The following is an 18572-nucleotide window of genomic DNA, read 5'->3' as shown; positions in this document are numbered from 1 at the left end:
AGGGGCAAAATAAAAATAACAACAGCTGCTGACTACATTGAGACAAGACAAGGCCAAGGTCACAGCTGTGAAATCCCTTTATTATCACTCAGCACTGTTTACAGTAGGCTCTATACTTACATTTAACCTCAGTTTAGGAGTGTGCACTCTGAAGTGCCTCGAGGAACATCATGTATAGTAGAGTTAGAGAAAATGTCTATTGCTTTCTTGCACAAAATACAATTTAATGTAGATTTTTATGCAAAATCAACTTTTTAGAGCTTGCTGTAACCATGTTAGAATTGTTTTTGCTTCTCATTTACCCACTTGAAGTTTTGTTTAAAGTGATTTATGCTGTTTGTGTAATCTTTTCCTGCCTTATTCAGGACATCATTGCTCCAATCTACCCTCCTTTTCACAGGTATAAGCGCATTGCCTTTTGCCTACTTTGTTCTCCAAATTTATTTATTTCTTAGTCTTTTATACCTGTAGGATTCTTTATAGCATGGTCTGAGGCTAACCATAGGATGTTGTGATGGGGGGGCAGGTGGGAATCGGCTCCCACTGAGCCCTGAAATGTTCCAACTCGAAAGTTAATGGAATTGCTTCTTTTAGTAGGTTATTTTAAATGAATATTGTGGTTTAAAATGTCAAAAGTATAACATAATGATCCACGGAGGTCATAGATTATAACTATATAGAAGACATAAGCACAATATGTCTTTAACTGAATGTCAAGACAAGCAAATTGTGCAACTGGAGTAGATTCAGAGATAGATTACAAAGATAACAGTTACCAATTGGCTTTTTTGATTGTGTATTTATAATATTTTGATCTAGTTTGACCCTATAAAAATGTTTGGAACTTCACTGCTGTAGAAAGTCCGGAAAATTGTGTTATTTTATTTTATTATATTTTATTATTTATTATATCTGAGTTGTACATTTGGTTGTCTATCCAAAAGGATCAAAAGGCAAGTGCCCTTGTCCTGTTTCATTTGGCATGGCATTGTCTTCTTCCATTTAGCCTTGAGCACAAAGATAACTTGTGAAATTCCGGGCTGGTGGCCTTTGGGAGCGCTGGGATTAAAGGGATAGCTTGGGAACAGCTTGGGGACAGCTTGGGAGCCGCTTAGGGGGGGCGCTTGGGCGGGGGGGGGGTGGGGGGGGGGGGGGGGGGCTTGGGGGGGCCGCTTGGGGGGGCCGCTTGGGGGGCGCTTGTGACGTAGGTAGTCATGTATGAATAGAATGTAAGATTTGTTATTAAGGACAGATCTATGGCAAAACTGGAAATACTTGAAAAACATCATTTTTCAATTATTCAAATAAACTGATGCTGTGTAATTATATTTTCCCAATACATGTCCTTGTCTAGATTGTTTTTTCTTTTTCTTATATGTCTATTCTTGGCCTAGCTTTCATTCTCAGCTGTTCACAGCCCTTGTCTTTGACTTTTATGATCTCATTAGCTCACAAGGGAAAGTGTTGGACACTTTGCCTCACTTAAGTCTGAAACAAGACCCTGTGCTTCTATTGTTAGTGTTTGTTATTTGTTATTGTATAAGGTCACTTGTAAGTGACTCTTGGGAGGTGTTGGGTTCTTTTAGAAAGTTTATCTCTCCCTTGCCTTGTCTTACTCACATTGATACACTGTCTATGGACAGAGTATGGCCATTGCATTGGTTTGTTTAACCACTAATGTGACGACAGCAAAGTATGCAGGTACTTTTTTGTTTCTCTATAGTGAAGTGAGATGCGTATTCACAGCTTTAGAATTGTACTTTATTTAAAAATGTGAATGTATCCTCATATTATTTCATTCATCATCATTTCTGTGTAGACTTGAAGAATCTAAAGACAGCATCATCTGTGTGATAATGGATCCACCACTGCTCTGAAAACAAGCAAAGCAGCAGAAAGCTCACCCTTTACTGCCTATATCAAGGTATTTATATATTTATTATTTATTTATTCAATGTTTAACCAGGTGGGTCAATTGAGAACAACTTCTCATTTACAATGACGACCTGGATAGGCAGCAACAATAAAACATATGGTATGCATTAGAAACTAATAGGGCATCATATAACAACTCAAAACTTATTTATTAAACCTGTTTAGACCATAGTTGTTATTTAAAGTAAGGCTTGAGGAAAAAAAAACTCTCCTACTTGTTAATAGGAGTGCACACTGCACTTTTGAAGATTGTTTATGTTACAAACAAAGAACAGCAACTAAAAAATACATAATGTTCTGTAATCTCTTTCAGCAGCATCATAATTAGCTGCAGTCAGTGATGTTTAGATTGAAACATCGACTCCAGCAAAGACTTGGCTCCCTCTGTTGATTGTAGAATGTAGTTACATAGTGGGAATGAGGACAAAAATAAAGGAGTTTAGAGTTATGCAGGTTTACTTTCATGACTGCTTGCTGTGTACCCTAGTATTCATCATGGGACATCAAAGCAACATCACCTCAGCATGGATTGACTCCGAGTGTATACAGGTCTGTACCAGCAAATACTATAGAATGAAATTTTATTTTTTTACTTTTAAAATCTTTTTCAGGCTTTTTTTTATTTTATTTTAGAGCCTTCAAGTAGACTTGTGTCAATGCATGTAATAATATTATAGAATATATAATATATTACCATTCTTCTATTAGTAATTTTCTGTTAAATAATAATAATAATAATAATAATAATAATAATAATAATAATAATTATTATTATTATTATTATTATTATTATTATTATTATTGTTATTATTATTATTATTATTATTATAATAATTATAATAATAATAATAATAACACCATAGTTCCCTATTTATTAGCAAAACATAATTTCAACAAATGAAAATGACTAATATTATGAAAAACACTCAAATAAAATGGCACAACTGTTGACAATGCACTCAGCCAGTGCACTGTGCAGCACTGGAACAACTACTTCAGCAAACACTCCCTCTGCTGATTGTGAAAATTACTACATGAACAGTAGTTGTTATACATTCAAGTAAAAACACAACTAAAGTAACTTTTACTATGTGGAAATGTAATAATTTAATTTAATTTAATTGAAGTTAAACACCAGCATTCTACCCATATCTATTAATATCAAAGCTGAGCCTGGCACAATCTGAAAGGATGATCCTTTCTTATTCCACCTGTGTTCATTTAAAGAAATATATATTTATGAAACATGTAAGTTATGTAAATATGTTATTACAGCTCTCTACCACGTGTCTCTTTAGATTTAGTTTTAATCACCTTTCATGCCTTCAGCTTGTTTTTCTCATTGCTTCATGTTGACATTCTGCATGATGGTCCCTGTCAGCTTGTATGTTCCTTTCCTGTTCATTTAATGCTTCTTAGTGGAAACCCCAAGGTCAAAATGAGAAAGACCTTATAGGTGGTAGAGAATGACTGAGCTAAGATCCTGTGGTATACTGACTGACCACGGTAATGGTGGACAACCAGACAGTGGCTATGCTCACATGCACACCTGATTATTATATCTGTTTCTGGACATTTAAAATTATTTAAATGACATGTAGAGCACAAAATCTGATGTATGTATTTAGAGGGAACACATACATCATGATCATGATCAGAAAGAAAATTTGATGTTGCTGTTTACATGTCACTTTAATAATTGTATAACTTAAAAAATCTTGCAATACTAAGCGATGGTAACATCCAGCGAAAGCAGCAAGAGAAACTAGAGAAATACAGAGGCCTCAGAACAATTCAGAGCCTGGTGCACTCAGAGCCGTTACCCCCAAACTGGAGGAGGGGCCATTGCAGATGCCAGGAAAAAGATAATCCAATATGGGTTAATGTTTGGAAAGAAATGTCTCCATATGAAACTGATCTAAATCCTAATTGGGCAGTGTGTATTGTTTCTATTTTTTGCTTCCACTGTGTGACAAACAAGGTGAATATGATTCAAAGTAAGGTAGGTGATATAGGCTGATATCAAGTGACACTTATTTTAGACTATCATGGCAGTGTTGCAGCATGTGTGTGTGTGGGGGGGGGGGGGGGGGGGGGGTGTGTGGGGGTGTGTGTGGGGGTGCGGGTGTGTGGGGGGGGGGGGGATGTGTGTGTGTGTGTGTCAGGGGTGTGTGTGTGTGTGTGTCGTGCGTGTATGTATATATATATATATATATATATATATAATTTTCAAGTTCAGAAGGAGCAAGTTCAAATTGGGTTTAAATCCCAAACAGAAGGGTGAAAATCAAAGTACAAGATGAATTACTAAACTTGTTTGGGACCCTGATGTAGCAACTCCTGATCAACAAGATAAAGTTCTTGATCAGGTCATGTGAAGGGGGCTATGACATGCTTTCTGGAGAAAATAAAGTGGTGCAGCTGTCGAGGGAGTATTAAGGTCGCGGACGCTGAATTATCACTCAGCATCACTCAGCCCACTGTGGCCCACCGCCTTTGTCTTGTTCTGCTGTCATGGCATTGTTTCCTTTCCTTTGGCCTTGGTGATAACAAAGATAGCCCTGTGAAATTCTTCACTGGGTTTTTTTTCTCCTTGATTGAGAAGGACATCATGATGTAGTATAACAGGTGCATGATATTGGAAACATAGCCTAGACAGACAGAAGCTCATGTTAAAGTTTCATTTGTTGCAAATATATTTTAATATTATTTTAGTTCTATTCATGCTAATAGAAATAATGTTGCCCTTACACAGTGATAATTTGCCATTTATGTTGTAACTTACACAACAGCCAGCTAGGCTATGAAGTAGAATAAGACTTTTTAATGTTTTAGCAGTAGACCCTGTTATTTCTGTGTGTTTGTGTTCTTCAGCTTTCCCTTGTCACTGGTAGTCTGAGGATTTGAATGTGTTTGTTTATGCTTTCCACCCTTCCAGATCTAGCTTGGTTTTATATTTTTAGGACTTGCAGGTTGGGTTTAGTAGATTGGGCTGCAGACAATAAAACACAAGTGTGAGTTTATTATGTATTTTACATCGTTTAAAAATCATGTTTAAACTTATTCAAAAATTGCATGGTATTTTATATGGATTTACTAAGTGGTATGTTTCATGTGTAGTTTGTTATTGCTTTATTAATTAATGTAATGACATAATGTTCATTCACTGACATGTAGCAGTTTTCAGCAAATATACGCCTTCTCAGTTTGCTCCAGTCTCAGTATAACATAACGGTTTAGGGTCTAATGTTGACTTTAGGTGGTAGTAGGGACACTTCCGAGCCACAGACTGTATTCCTGTCAAAATCACACTATTACAGATGCTATTAGTGTGATTTATCCAAATGTAGGATTGACTGATTGATTGACAAAGGCATAATGTTTCGTTTTGGATAGACTTTTAAATTTGATTTACTCTTCCTTCTGGATTCAGTTTCACCATTGTATTTTGTTTTATATTTTGATTCATTTTCATGAGGAACAATTTAGAAAACCAAAGATAAAAATATGTGTGCATTTTTTAATAAATGAAAAACAAGGTTGCACATTAATTTAAATGATTTGCTTTATTCTGCAGAACTACATTGGAGATAGAGGAAACTAAATCACACAAAAACTTGAAGATGCATGGCAGCTAGGGGTTTCACTCCTCATCCAGTCCTTTCTGTAACACACAACACTAAAAAGTGAGACTGACAGGTCACAGCTACAAGGCCACAGAGATTCAAGATACAGTGGATGCTGAGGTGAGGTTATAAGTATACACACCAATGTCAATGAATGTGCCATGAATATAAAACAACACTTGCAACGGTATTGTTTTAATGAGTAATCTGCTTTTTATGTCTTATACCTAATTTAAATTTTAATATTTTGTCCATTTGTAATAACACTGAATCACAGTAACCATTTAATCACAATTTTGTTCTCATCTGATCTCAGAAGCTAAGCAGGTTAGGCATGTATGTAAAGCATGTTTGTAAAGGATGAGAGATTGGTGAGCATGTCAGGTGCCTATGGGGCAGCAGTAACTCAGAGATGTTGATGTATGTTCATTAATGTGCATTGTCTTGACCAAATATTGTCCCACATCTTAAATCAAATCTATATCTGAATCTAATTTGAATAAATCAACATTTTATTCAAGATTACCTCAGATACAAACCACATTTGTATTACTTTTTAATAATTAAATTAACATTTAAGGTTTTTTTTTTATTTAACAAGCAACAAATAACAATATCTATGCCAAAAACACCCTAAATCAGAATAAAATTATTCTACAGAAAACTGTGGTCTGATTTATTTATATAATTCAATTTTGTTTTTTGTTATTTTATTAAACTGAAACTGATTACCTTAGATCCCACATCACGGCTCTTAGCACGCATCTTGTTGACCTGAGACTCTGCAATGTCAGCTCGCTCCTCAGCCTCATCCAGCTCATGTTGGAGCTTACGGAACTTGCTCAGATGTGTGTTAGCCTGCTCTTCCTATAAATTAAACAAACACAAATACAACCTGTACAATCTCAAACAGAAGTATCTACTGTATAGCCATGTCTCAGAAAAAATGGCATTTTTGGTTTTGGTCTATGGTTCTGTGTTGCTTTTGTAAATCATATTTTATGCACTCCAAATGTGTGTTCAAACTTACTGCCTCCTCAGCAGCTCTCTTGTAAGCTTTAACTTTCAGCTGCAGTTTGTCAACCAGATCTTGCAGACGTGCAACGTTCTTGCGGTCTTCTTCAGTCTGTTAAAAAGATAATATAGTTTATTGGTGCATTAATTAAGTAAGAAAGTAAAGAAAATAGATTTAGAGAAATTACCTGATAGGTAAGTTCTTTGATGCGGCGTTCATATTTACGAATGCCTTTCACAGCTTCAGCACTTTTCTTTTGCTCTAATTCAATTTCATTTTCAAGTTCCCTCACCTTAAAGTTTACAACAACAAGATTTGTAACTTGAGTGACATTTTGTCACAGAAATAAATAAATTTCTTCTGTTGTCATAGTGGCTATTAAATATGAAATATGATGAATGATGAATGATGCACTATATACCCTGGCTTCCAGTTTCTGCACTTGCTTCTTGCCTCCCTTCATCGCGATTTGTTCAGCCTCATCCAGACGGTGCTGCAGGTCTTTGATGGTCTGCTCCATGTTCTTCTTCATTCGCTCCAGGTGAGCACTGGTGTCCTGCTCTTTCTTCAGCTCCTCTGCCATCATGGCCGCATCGGTGATGGCCTTCTTGGCCTTCTCCTCTGCGTTTCTGCACTCCTGCACTGCCTCCTCCACTTCAGTCTGAAGCTGGGATGCATCATTCTCAAGTTTCTTCTTTTGGTTAATCAGGCCTGTATTCTACAAATCAAGCACAAATGAAGTAGTATTAAACATTCTGCACTGCAGTAGGGGTGTCTGTCTATGAGATAAGAAATAGTAAGAGAATAAGTAATACAAAAGACTTAGGCACTCCAGTTTTCTGACTTCACATGACACTTCATTATGCAGTGAAATGTATGCACCCATCCCATAATTTCTCTGACTATTGTTTTACCTGTGAGTGCAGTAGTTGAACCCTCTCACTGACATCAAGCAGTTCTTGTTCAGCAAGTTTACGACTGCGCTCAGTTTGATCCAGAGCAGCTCTTAGTTCCTCAAGTTCAGCTTGTAGCAAATTGTTGCGTCTTTCCACAATGGCAATATTCTCTTTAAGATCATCATTAGCACGAACTGAGTCATCCAGCTGAATTTGACAATCCTGCATGTGAAAACAAGATGAAATTACAATAAAGTAGCATTATAAAGCATAGCATTTATAATAGCATTTATAAAGCTATTATTATATACCTTAAGGTGCGCATGAACTGATTTGAGTTGTTTCTGAGCCTCAGCTGCCTGCCTGTTGGCTTGACTGAGCTGGATCTCCATTTCATTTAGGTCTCCTTCCATCTTTTTCTTCAGACGAAGAGCTTCATTTCTGCTGCGAGACTCAGCTTCAAGGGAGCTCTGAAGAGTATCGATCATCCTTTGCAGGTTTCTCTTGGTTTGCTCCATTTCTTCATCCTTTTCAGCCAGTTTACGCTCAATATCAGCTTTTATCTGATTGAACTCAAGCTGTGCTCGGAGGATCTTTCCCTCCTCATGCTCTAGAGATGCCTGAGAGGAAGTAGACAGATGCATTAATTGTGGAGACTTTTGACATTTACATTGAATTAGAATAGTTAAACCTTACCTCAGCTTCTTCTAGAGCTGACTGGATCTCGCTCTTTTCTTGGTCTAGTTGTTTTCGCAATTTCTCCAATTCATGGATGCTCTTTCCTGACTCACCAAGTTGCTCCGTCAGGTCAGAAATTTCCTCTGTAAAAGAGAAACATATCAATGCATTACAACAAAACTGGTGTACTGTATATCAATGCTCAAATGATGATGAAGGTTACCTTGCAAGTTCTTGTTCTCTCTCTTCATTGTCTCCAGATGATCCAAAGATTCTTCATAGGAGTTCTTTAGTTTGAAAAGCTCAGTGCTCAAGGCCCTTGCCTCTTTTTGGGAGCTCTCCAGCTCTGCTTGTGATTCCTCATACTTTTGTTTCCACTCAGACAAAATCTTTTCATACAAAGTGCAAGGTCAATTTGGAATATTTAGTTTCAATAATGATTATAGTAACTCTTTAACAATGCCTACTTTATCAAAGTTTCTTTGTTTCTTGTCCAGAGCAGCTGCAGCAGCATTAGACCTCTCCACGTCCACCATGAGATCTTCAATCTCATTCTGCAGTCTGTGTTTGGTCTTCTCCAGAGAGGAGCACTTGGCATTAACTGCTTCCACTGCCTCCTCAGCCTCCTGCAGACGCTGAGCCAACTTTTTCCTTCGTAAACAATGGACAACATTTCATGTCCTATTGGTGTCTTGGTTTCATTTATAATAGTAAATGTAATATCACTAGCTGCCCAGTCATCTAACAGACAAACTTTTTGTTCGTCTTACATTTTAAAAGGAACATAACACAAACAAAAAGCTGATCTGACAGATGCACCATATTCCACAAATAATAGTGTTATGAATACACAAGCATTTTCAGTGACTTACTTTGCCTCCTCCAGTTCTTCAGTTCTCTGGATGGCATCAGTTTCATACTTAGTTCTCCACTGTGCCACTTCAGAGTTTGCTTTGGACATACTTCGCTGCAGCTCAGCCTTGGCCTCCTGCTCCTCTTCATATTGCTCTCTGAGCAGGTCACAGTCATGGCGAGAAGATTGCACGGCATGAGCTAATGCATTCTTTGCCTAAACATAACATAAGGGTCAATCCCAAACTTCATAGGATTAGTATTAAGTATTTAGGTAGTATTAGTATTAAGATTATTCATCACTGTTACTATCATCTGCTCGTTCTCACTTTGGTCTCCTCTTCAAGCTGACGCTTTAGGTCCTCAATCTGCTGTGTGTATGACATTTTTCCTCTGGTCAGTTGAGAAACTAGGGAATCCTTCTCCTCTAGTTGCCTTGAAAGCTCACCTTTCATCAGGATGTAAAGGATGTACAAAAAATGCCAATGTTATTAGATAATAAAACTGTAAAATGTAATTTTCACACTTAGATTGACAAAAACAGTGAACTCATTTACCATTCTCAGTTTGAAGCTTTGCCTTTTGCATGTTAAAGTCATTGATGTATCGTTGAGATTCTTCATATTTTGTCTTGTATTCATTCATTTGGTCTTCCATAGTCCGACATGTTTTTTCTAAATTGGTCTGAAAAGGTTTTTTCAAAAATTTAACTGTTTTTGAAAGTAATAAAGGATGTTGATTATTATTATTTTTTTATGTAACCCACTTTTGTCTTGGCCATATGTTCCATATTGGAGACCACATCATCAAGCTCCAGTCGCAGTTCACTCTTCTCTTTCTCTAGTTTCTGCTTGACTCTCTGGAGGTTATCGATCTGCTCTCCCAGGTCAGCCACACTGTCGGCTTGTTTCTTCCTGAGAGTGGCAGCGGTGGCCTCGTGCTGCAGAGTGGCCTCTTCCAGGTCCCTCCGCAGTTTCTGAAATTCAGCTTCCCTCTTCTTGTTCATCTCAATCTGAGCAGCTGTTGCTCCCCCGGCCTCCTCCAGTCTCTCACTGATCTCCTCCAGTTCTCTGGCTAAGTCTGCTCTCTGCTTCTCCACTTTGGCTCGAGCAGCTCGCTCTGCTTCCAGCTCTTCTTCTAGTTCTTCAATACGGGCCTAAAGTGACAGACACAGCAATAACACTAACAATATCATGATCAGAAAATAATGATAACTACAAAGGTATTCTATACCTGTAGTTCTTTCAGTTTCTTTTGAAGTTGAATAGCAATAGCCTGCTCGTCTTCAATTTTACTATTGAGCTGACTAAGTTCAAAATCCTTTCTGAAAAGAAACACAAATATTCCTTTTCACTCACCAGTATGGTACTATATCTTTTTTTTTTTTTTTGCTTACTTTTTGAGATGTTCTTCCAGTTGTTGTTTGTCATTCTCTAAATCCATCAGACTTTCTTGAGTCAATTTTAAGTCTCCTTCCAGTTTTCTCTTTGCTCTTTCAAGATCCATGCGGACTTTTTTCTCTTGCTCCAGTGATCCTTCAAGCTAGAATGTAACACAACAGACAGATGCATAATTTTTCATTCTCATAGGACAATAACCATCAGTATGTACAGAGGTGGGTATATGCACTTTCTTATCTCTTTGCGTTTTTTTAAGAGATTTTATTAAGTGCTAATTTATCAGGCATCATATTTTGACTTAAGAAATCCTTATGATTCCTAGTCTTGGTCATTTTTTTTAGCTACTCAACCCTCAAGTAAATCTATAAATGACAAAAGCTTCTTGTCATATGAGATGATCATTTTTTCTTTGACTGGGTCAATTTTGAACGACTCTACCCACCTCTGAATATGTGTCAATACTTACATCATCAACTTGTTGCTCCAGCTTTGCCTTAGCCTTGGTCAGAGTGTTGACTTTGTCTTCCTCACTCTGCAGGTCATCCAGTGTTTGCTGATGAGCTTCCTGTAAGGCTTTCTTCTCTTTGGTCAGTTTAGCTATGATTTCATCCAGAGCAGCCATTTCCTCAACCAGGTTTTTGACCTACAAATTTTGCAATGTTCAGAATAATTTAATCTATTAATCTCAAATGAATCAAATATAATGAATTCAAAAAGCACCTTATTTTCAGTGGCGTGTTTCTCCTTCTCCACTTTAGCTAGTGTTAGCTCTAGATCATCAATGTCTTTCTTCAGCTCAGAGCACTCGTCTTCAAGCTTCCTTTTCTTTGCAGTAAGTTCTGCATTCATCTCCTCTTCATCCTCCAACCTTTCAGACAGTTCCTTGGCTTTCGCCTCCATTTGGATTTTGTGTTTTATCAAACCCTCACACCTTTCCTCTGCATCTGCAAGATTATCTTGCTCCTGATTTTACAAATAAATAAAGTTACAGTTTTTCCTTTTTTCAGAACTATTTTCTGTCACTGCACATACCGCTTGAACTTGGAGTTGCAGGTCGTTCTTCTCTTGGAGAAGAGAAACCATTTTTTCCTCTAGTTCCTTTCTGCGGGCTTCTGACTTTGCATAAGCCTCTTTGAGCTTCATGAATTCTTCTTTCATGTTTGCCATCTCCTTTTCAGCTTCTGCTGATCTCAGCAGAGGTTTGATCTTGAAATAGAGCTTCATCCAGGGCCAGTTCTTGACTCCCATGAATGCGCGGATATTCCACTGGATCACCAACAATGCATCTCTGTTAAAATGTAATGCCATTGGTAAATGAACAGCTGTTTTAAAATAGCAGAAAAACTTTTGGTTGCAAACATCACGTCTTATTTTAAGGAGCATTACGGTCAACATGCACTGTGGTGCATTTTATCTGTGTTATTACCTAAATATTTCTAAGTTTAAATATTTCAAGACTTGCTATACAGTAATCATGTACCTTCTTTCTACAATCTTTTGGAATTCCACTCTTGCCAACAATCCCCGTGATCTTGCTTGGATTCCTGTGATAATCAGGGACAATCGGTCATCTCTCATTTCCTCTAATTGTCCAAGAAGGCCAGCTTTAAAGAAGACCTTTGAAAGTTCAAAATGAAATTCTCTCAGCTCAACTTTTAATTTTTACACCAAACTGACATTAGAAACATTGCTTTGCTATTTTGTCATTTAATACTGTACCTTGGTGTGACCAAACTTGTACTGATTATGGTCAATATCAAGAGACCCAAGAAGTCTTTCAGCTCCTTTTCTGCTGTCAATGAATTGACCTTCAGGGATGGCAGCAGGATTTAGGATCCGATATCTGCAGGCATTTCACAAGATGAAATCTAAATTCTGTGTAATCAAAGTAGTATACAGTGTTTCTGTAAAAAGATTAGCACCTTTGCTTAAAGTCTCCATACAGGATCCTGTTGGGGAATCCTTTCCTGCAGATCCTGATGCCTTCCAGCACACCGTTACAGCGTAGCTGGTGCATCACCAGAGGGTTCTCCATGGCCCCAGGAGTTTTGGTCTCATTTGGGATGATGCAACGCACAAAGTGAGGGTGAGTGGACCTCAGGTTGGTCATCAGCTTGTTCAGGTTCTCCTGTTAATTCAACAAAGTTTCATTTTTGTTTTTTCTACTTTTTTAAAATACATTTTATAATAGATTTGCTAGTCCTACCCTGTGTAATGCTGAAACCGTCTGAAAGGATGATCCTTTCTTTTTTCCACCTCCTCCTTTTCCCTTTCCAGATTCTTGAGCTATGTTTGAACCACAAGAAAGTTGATTTTATCATATCAAAAATATTTAAAATATACCTATGTTAAAATACAAACCAGAGTCTGCTCCAGCATAATTTGCAAAAAGAAAGGAAAGTAGCTTTAGGTTAGACTTTTGGTAAAGTCCCACAACAGTCTCATTCAGAGGGTCCTTGTTCTTCACCAGCCAGTTGTTGATATTATAATCCACTGTCCCAGCATAATGAACCAGTGCAAAATGAGCCTCTGGTTTCCCTTTGACAATTCTGGGCTTCTGGAAATTGGCAGATTTTCCAAGGTGATTGTCATAAAGCTTTGCTTTAAATGTGGCATCGCTGGCTTTTGGAAACATGCACTCCTCTTCAAGGATGGACATAATGCCCATGGGCTAGAGAGAATAGATGTGTGTAAGTTAAAATGAAAAGGAAACTAACAAACAAGTTAACTTACCTTTTCAATGAGGTCAATACAGGCCTGTAAATCCATGCCAAAGTCTATGAAGGTCCATTCAATGCCTTCTTTCTTGTACTCTTCTTGCTCCAGTACAAACATGTGGTGGTTGAAAAACTGTTGTAGTTTTTCATTTGTGAAGTTGATGCACAGCTGCTCAAAGGTGTTGAACTGCAAGAAATGATGATGTTATAAGATACTTCATATGACATGTTGTGACACTGACACAAAGAATTCCTTTATCAAGCGTCTACCCAAATGCTAAACAAAAAAGAGGAAATAAAGATTTTGAGATGTAGCTCAGTTTTTGCTGCTGTGACAAAATTCTTGGGGTGTTTTTGCCAAACACAGCAAAAGTTGGAGAACAGTGTCCTATTGTTGCATTTATCACAAATCTCAAAATATTTAAGTCATAGATGGTTGTAGACCTTTCGAAGGCCTGAGGTGATGGACTATACAGTATTAAAGTCATAATCTATTCACTCTCGTTTTATCTTTGCATTTCCTATGAGATTACATTGTTTATGTGCTTAGTTATTTGCTCATTCTCAATTCAGTACTTGTGTTGTCAAGTAAACGTTTAAGTCTATCACATACATCAAAAATCTCAAACCCCGCGATGTCCAGTACACCTATGAAGTACTGGCGAGGCTGCTTGGTGTCCAAGGATTGGTTAATCCTTACTACCATCCACAGAAACATCTTCTCATACACTGCCTTAGATAGTGCACCAATAGCGTAGTACACCTAGAAAACAGACATGCACATATATTTAAACCAGTTTTTGGCATCTCACTCTGCAACTCTCAAATCTGTACCTGCTGGACATTCTGTCCTTTAGTGACCCACTCATTTCCTACTTTAACTCTTGGATGACAAAGTCCTTTAATGAGGTCAGCAGAGTTCAGTCCCATCAGATAGGCTACTTTGTCAGCGTCTGGAATATATAGATATGTAAATGCAGTATTTAATAATTAACCATTATAACTCTTGTTTTATGAACCTAACCTTCAGTTCCATCAGCTTCTGCCTGCTCCTCACGTTGCTTCTGCTTGAACTTCATGTTTCCATAGTGCATAATGGCCCCTGTCAGCTTGTATATGCCATTCTTTTCTTCTTGAGTGAAGCCCAGCACATCAAAGGCATCCTAAAACATAACATATAACTTTCTCAATTTATTCAATGTATGTGTTTTTTTTAAGCAATCAACTTATAGTGATTAGCAGATAAGGTTTAGCGGCTAAGACATAACTAACCCCCAGGGATCATAAATTAACCCTGGGGACTGGAATTTGACTGAAGTGATTTTTAATCACAGACTAAAACACAGACTGTTTTTCTTTTAGGAAACCAATGATCAAATTTCATTCGGACTTACAGTTAGTAGCACCATATATTCTAGTCTACCCCTGATACCTGAACCCCATCAAAAATAAATCTTAATAAGAAATTAACTTATTTTTGACTTTCACATCTCCACTCACATCAGTTGCCATGAGCTCTTCAGCATCATTGATGGAAGCTACAGTCGTCTCTCCTTGGGAGATGAAGGCGTAGTCATAGGGGTTATTGGTGATAAGCAGCATTTCTAAAACACATGGAGTCTTTATTGTTATTCTGTTTTGTGCCATGTCATTTTTGTTTAACTTCTTCTCTTGCATACCAAGCAACTCTGGCTTTTTTTGAGAGAGAATTTGATAGAAGATATGGTAATCTCTCTCAGCTTTGAGCTGAAAGGTGACTCTGGACTTTTCCAGCAAATCTGTGAAGACAGTTACAATTTGAGTTTGCAAATGGCATTTATTATATCATGATGATAATTACAAAAATGAAATTATCCAAGATCTTACATGTTTCAATATCAGCTGATGCTAGTTTTCCACTTGCAGCAAAGTGGATTCGTATAAATTTGCCCTGAAAGTAAAAATATTAATATCTATTATTAAAGCTCTGCAAATCTATAAATGTGTATCAAAACATACAAATCTGGAGGAGTTGTCATTTCTTATGGTCTTGGCATTTCCAAAGGCCTCCAGAGCTGGGTTAGCCTGGATGATTTGATCCTCTAGTGTTCCCTGGAAAAGGAAGCCTGACTGTGAATTTATAAAAAATACATGTGTCCATGAGTTATATGTTATTGTATGAACTGACCTTTTTTTCAGAGCCTGCATCTTTCTTCCCACCTGCAGCTGCAATGCTGGCAAAGTACTGTATAACCCTTTTAGTGTTAACAGTCTTCCCTGCACCAGATTCTCCACTGGGGAGACAGTTTACATAGTAATATTATACCAATAATAACTTAACAGTAAGCCATGGACGCACTTAAATAAGATATACGATTTATTTATATGTTTCATTATTTGAAATAAGTACTCACGTTATAAGAATTGACTGATTTTCTCTGTCTGAAAAATACAGATTTAAAGGAATACCATATGAACTGGTGTTACCCATGGTAATCTTCAAAAATAACACAGCTTACTTACCAGTTAACATGTACTGGTAGGCATTGTCAGAGATGGAGAAGATATGAGGAGGAGCTTCACTCCTCTTCTTTCCTCTGTAGGCAGCAACCACTTCTTGGTTGTAGACTGGCAGCCACTTGTAGGGGTTGACAGTCACACAGAACAGCCCAGAGTAGGTCTGTCCAATATAGAAACAGTAGTTAAAAAGTTCAGTTTGATTTTATGTAGCATTCCAGTACAGTGGAGATAATCTCACATAGATCATCCATGCGGCATAACGCTCTTTGAGGTTAAACAGCACAGCAGGCTCGTGGAGGAAGGTGAACATCGCCATGTCTTCAATTTTATCAAACTTTGGTGGGTTCTGGGGGTGTACGTCACACTCCTTTACTGTTACAGTCTGCAAACAAAAATATATAATGCAGATATTATTAACCTTTTCCCTTTCTATTGTTAACTTTAAACTTGTAAAATATAGCATATATATGATTTATTTCTCAGACATTTTTCATCAAGAATGATCCTTACTAACCTTCCCCTTCTCAGTCTGAGCGGTGACTTTGTCTCCATCTCGACTGGTGATGGATGCTTTGACATACTCCTCATCTGAGTCTGGAACAAAGCATTCTTTCTTCATGTCAAATGGACGAGTTTGGGCCTCTAGACGTTCTCTGTCCGACTTCCTCAGGTATGGGGCTGCTGCCCCGAACTCTTTCATGGCAGCATCACCCATTTTTCACGCTATATACAACAAACTTATGTTACAGTTGCTGGTGTTTTAATTATTATTTAAAGGAAAACACACTGTTTTACTAACCTTAGCAGTGCCTTCTGAGGAGAATGAAAGGGTCCTGTGGAATAGGAGGAAGAATAGATCAAAGTTTCCGCAGTTAAAAACAGCTTAGAAATGAATTGTTATAACAACTAATCATAGACTGCTCTGGGATCTTACCTTGAGATAGAATGGTGACCTATTGGAGGAATCACCATGAGTTCTCCTTTTAAATGAAGCCTCTGCACCAAATATGGAGGAGATTTAAGGGTCTCAGAAGGGTATTGTGTCTGAGATGGGTTGGGGACTTGCAAAGGGGAGGGGGTTAATGAGTGACATAGAGCAATATAGAAATCAGTGGGTCATTCTTATCAGTGATGTGTCTCCCGACGAGGCCATATTAGGCACTCCCTAGAGCTTAGTGATTAATCATAGGTATCCTCAAGCACCAGGGACAACACAATCTTTAAATAGACACTGAAAGGAATTCCTTTCTCCTCATCCCTTTACGGGGCTCCTGTAACTAGAGCAGTTCATGTAGATCTAAACTTATGTCTTCCAACACAACAGAAGTTAAGCTAAGCTGTTGCCTTCGTCCATGGACAAAAATAAGTCAACCACAAACGTGCCATTTGAAAGTATATATTCATGAATCACTATCACATCTATTTGCAACGTTATAAGATATAATGATTGTATCGCTAATGGCTATATATCAACACACAAAATGCTCTGCTCAAATGCTGTTTTTCTGCACAGAGAATCCTATGAATGCAAATTAGTGATGTTTACACACAAATAATATTTCGCACAATGTCTGGAGAGACAAGTATGTCATGCCTTGGTATCATTTACCCAGTGGGCTTAAAAAAATTTACTGCAAGGCACTGAGAATATATTGTGCTCACTTATTACAAACTGGACTGTGCGCAGTGGCAGAGTGGCAAAGGGGAGACATGGGACATTTCCCGGTCAGCTGGTAACTTATGTGGGCCGGTGTCAGGGCTTGCCAGAGGGAAGAAATGAAGAGTAGGACACGGCTGAAGGAGCGGAGCTGCCATGGCAGCACTCTCCTGCAGCCGTGCTCCTCTCTGGCATCTCTCCTGTCAGCACAGACCGACTCTGCTGCAGTACTTTAAGGAGCTGTCAGCAGCCGACCCTTCCCGTGTGGTGCGTCTTTTCTTTGAGCTTTGTTTAATCGCGGGCCGCAGAGTGCCACCAGTGTTGATTCCCAAGTAGCCCAAAACCTCAGAAAAGTTCCTCCAGGGCATACTGCTATTTCCAAATGCTGCAAGCATCAACTAAGCACCTTTGGTGTATGTGTGTGTGTGTGCGTGTGTGTGGGGGGGTGTGTGGGGGTGTAATGGGTGTGTGTGTGTGTGTGTGTGTGGGTGGGGGTGGGGGGGGGGGGGGGTGTATGTATAAAGGTGATGGGCCATTGCATTGCAAACAGATTTGAAAGCCCCACTCCGCCCCTGACTGTGCGGGAGCATAAACAGCCGTGAGATACTGAGTGTGTTGTTCTAAATAAGGAACATTCATCTATGAGATTAACCAGGCGACAAGTGTCAGGCATCGCAGACAGAGGTCTGCCACAGGTGACATACTTGAGATTTACTCAAAGGCAATAATGATGACACAATAGAAGGCTATGTCTGTGAGCCATGCACCAGTGTGAAGCCAAGGTCACTGTGGAGGCCCTCTTCTATTATCATGCAGCAGCCTGTGAACACTGGCCCCTCTGTTACAGTCCTGTCGACATGGCATTGTGTCTTTGCGGACAAAGATAACTGTGTGAAATTCCAGCCCAGAGCTCCACACTGATTGAAGGAGATGGCTAAAGAGGCTTTCAGGAGCCAACATCGAGGATCAACTCAACGAGAGAATGGCTTCTCACTGTTGGCATGTCATAAATATCATGAGACTGTTTTTTCCAGTACATCACCACAATTTACTGTGGATGTTTTTACATGAACAAAACAGACTAATATTATTAATATATACTAAATGTTTGTCCTGTGCAATGTGCATAAGAATATATATTTTCATTTTTGTCAAACTGTTTAGTGGCAACTGTCTGTATTTATTACTATGCTCAGACAACATCACTATTTATCAGCATCTTTTGAAAGGTGAAGAGATAAAATTCGGGTCAAGTGCTGCTGACAAGTGGTGAGATTATTTCCATTCTGATAACCAC

General features: G+C 38.3%; 1 protein-coding gene and 1 long non-coding RNA gene across 2 annotated transcripts; one reads left to right on the top strand and one right to left on the bottom strand.

Moving 5' to 3' along the window:
- Window positions 1-1398: 1398 nt before the first annotated feature.
- Window positions 1399-5601, top strand: LOC129457037 (uncharacterized). Its single transcript, XR_008649051.1, has 3 exons — window positions 1399-1701; window positions 1820-1924; window positions 5513-5601. It is a non-coding gene; the product is annotated as an uncharacterized LOC129457037 (long non-coding RNA).
- LOC117385370 (myosin-7) lies at window positions 5483-16609 on the bottom strand. Its single transcript, XM_033982665.2, has 39 exons — window positions 16553-16609; window positions 16418-16451; window positions 16133-16341; window positions 15857-16000; window positions 15622-15778; window positions 15513-15540; window positions 15287-15392; window positions 15118-15210; window positions 14986-15049; window positions 14799-14897; window positions 14620-14723; window positions 14144-14282; window positions 13954-14072; window positions 13733-13882; window positions 13136-13306; window positions 12764-13073; window positions 12609-12688; window positions 12325-12530; window positions 12122-12245; window positions 11883-12019; window positions 11435-11690; window positions 11123-11365; window positions 10869-11045; window positions 10399-10544; window positions 10236-10326; window positions 9769-10158; window positions 9560-9686; window positions 9332-9450; window positions 9023-9219; window positions 8618-8801; window positions 8374-8539; window positions 8169-8293; window positions 7784-8092; window positions 7491-7694; window positions 6998-7294; window positions 6764-6868; window positions 6592-6687; window positions 6294-6428; window positions 5483-5599 (listed from the first exon to the last, which is right to left on the bottom strand). The coding sequence occupies exons 3-39, from the start codon at window positions 16331-16333 to the stop codon at window positions 5579-5581; spliced, it is 5820 nt and encodes a 1939-aa protein (XP_033838556.1). The 5' UTR covers window positions 16334-16341; window positions 16418-16451; window positions 16553-16609; the 3' UTR covers window positions 5483-5578.
- Window positions 16610-18572: the final 1963 nt, after the last annotated feature.

The sequence above is a fragment of the Periophthalmus magnuspinnatus genome, chromosome 17 (assembly GCF_009829125.3).
Source record: "Periophthalmus magnuspinnatus isolate fPerMag1 chromosome 17, fPerMag1.2.pri, whole genome shotgun sequence".
Lineage (NCBI taxonomy): Eukaryota > Metazoa > Chordata > Actinopteri > Gobiiformes > Gobiidae > Periophthalmus > Periophthalmus magnuspinnatus.
The sequence above is the reverse complement of the archived record's forward strand: the minus strand, read 5'-3'. Positions and strand labels throughout refer to the sequence as shown.

Coding starts and splice junctions, on each gene's coding strand:
- LOC117385370 (XM_033982665.2), bottom strand. CDS start 16,333: ATGGGTGATGCTGCCATGAAAGAGTTCGGGGCAGCAGCCCCATACCTG. Junction 15,779..15,856: donor ATGCCGCATGGATGATCTAT/GTGAGATTATCT, acceptor TATATTGGACAG/ACCTACTCTGGGCTGTTCTG. Junction 12,531..12,608: donor CGGTTTCAGCATTACACAGG/GTAGGACTAGCA, acceptor TTGAATTAACAG/GAGAACCTGAACAAGCTGAT.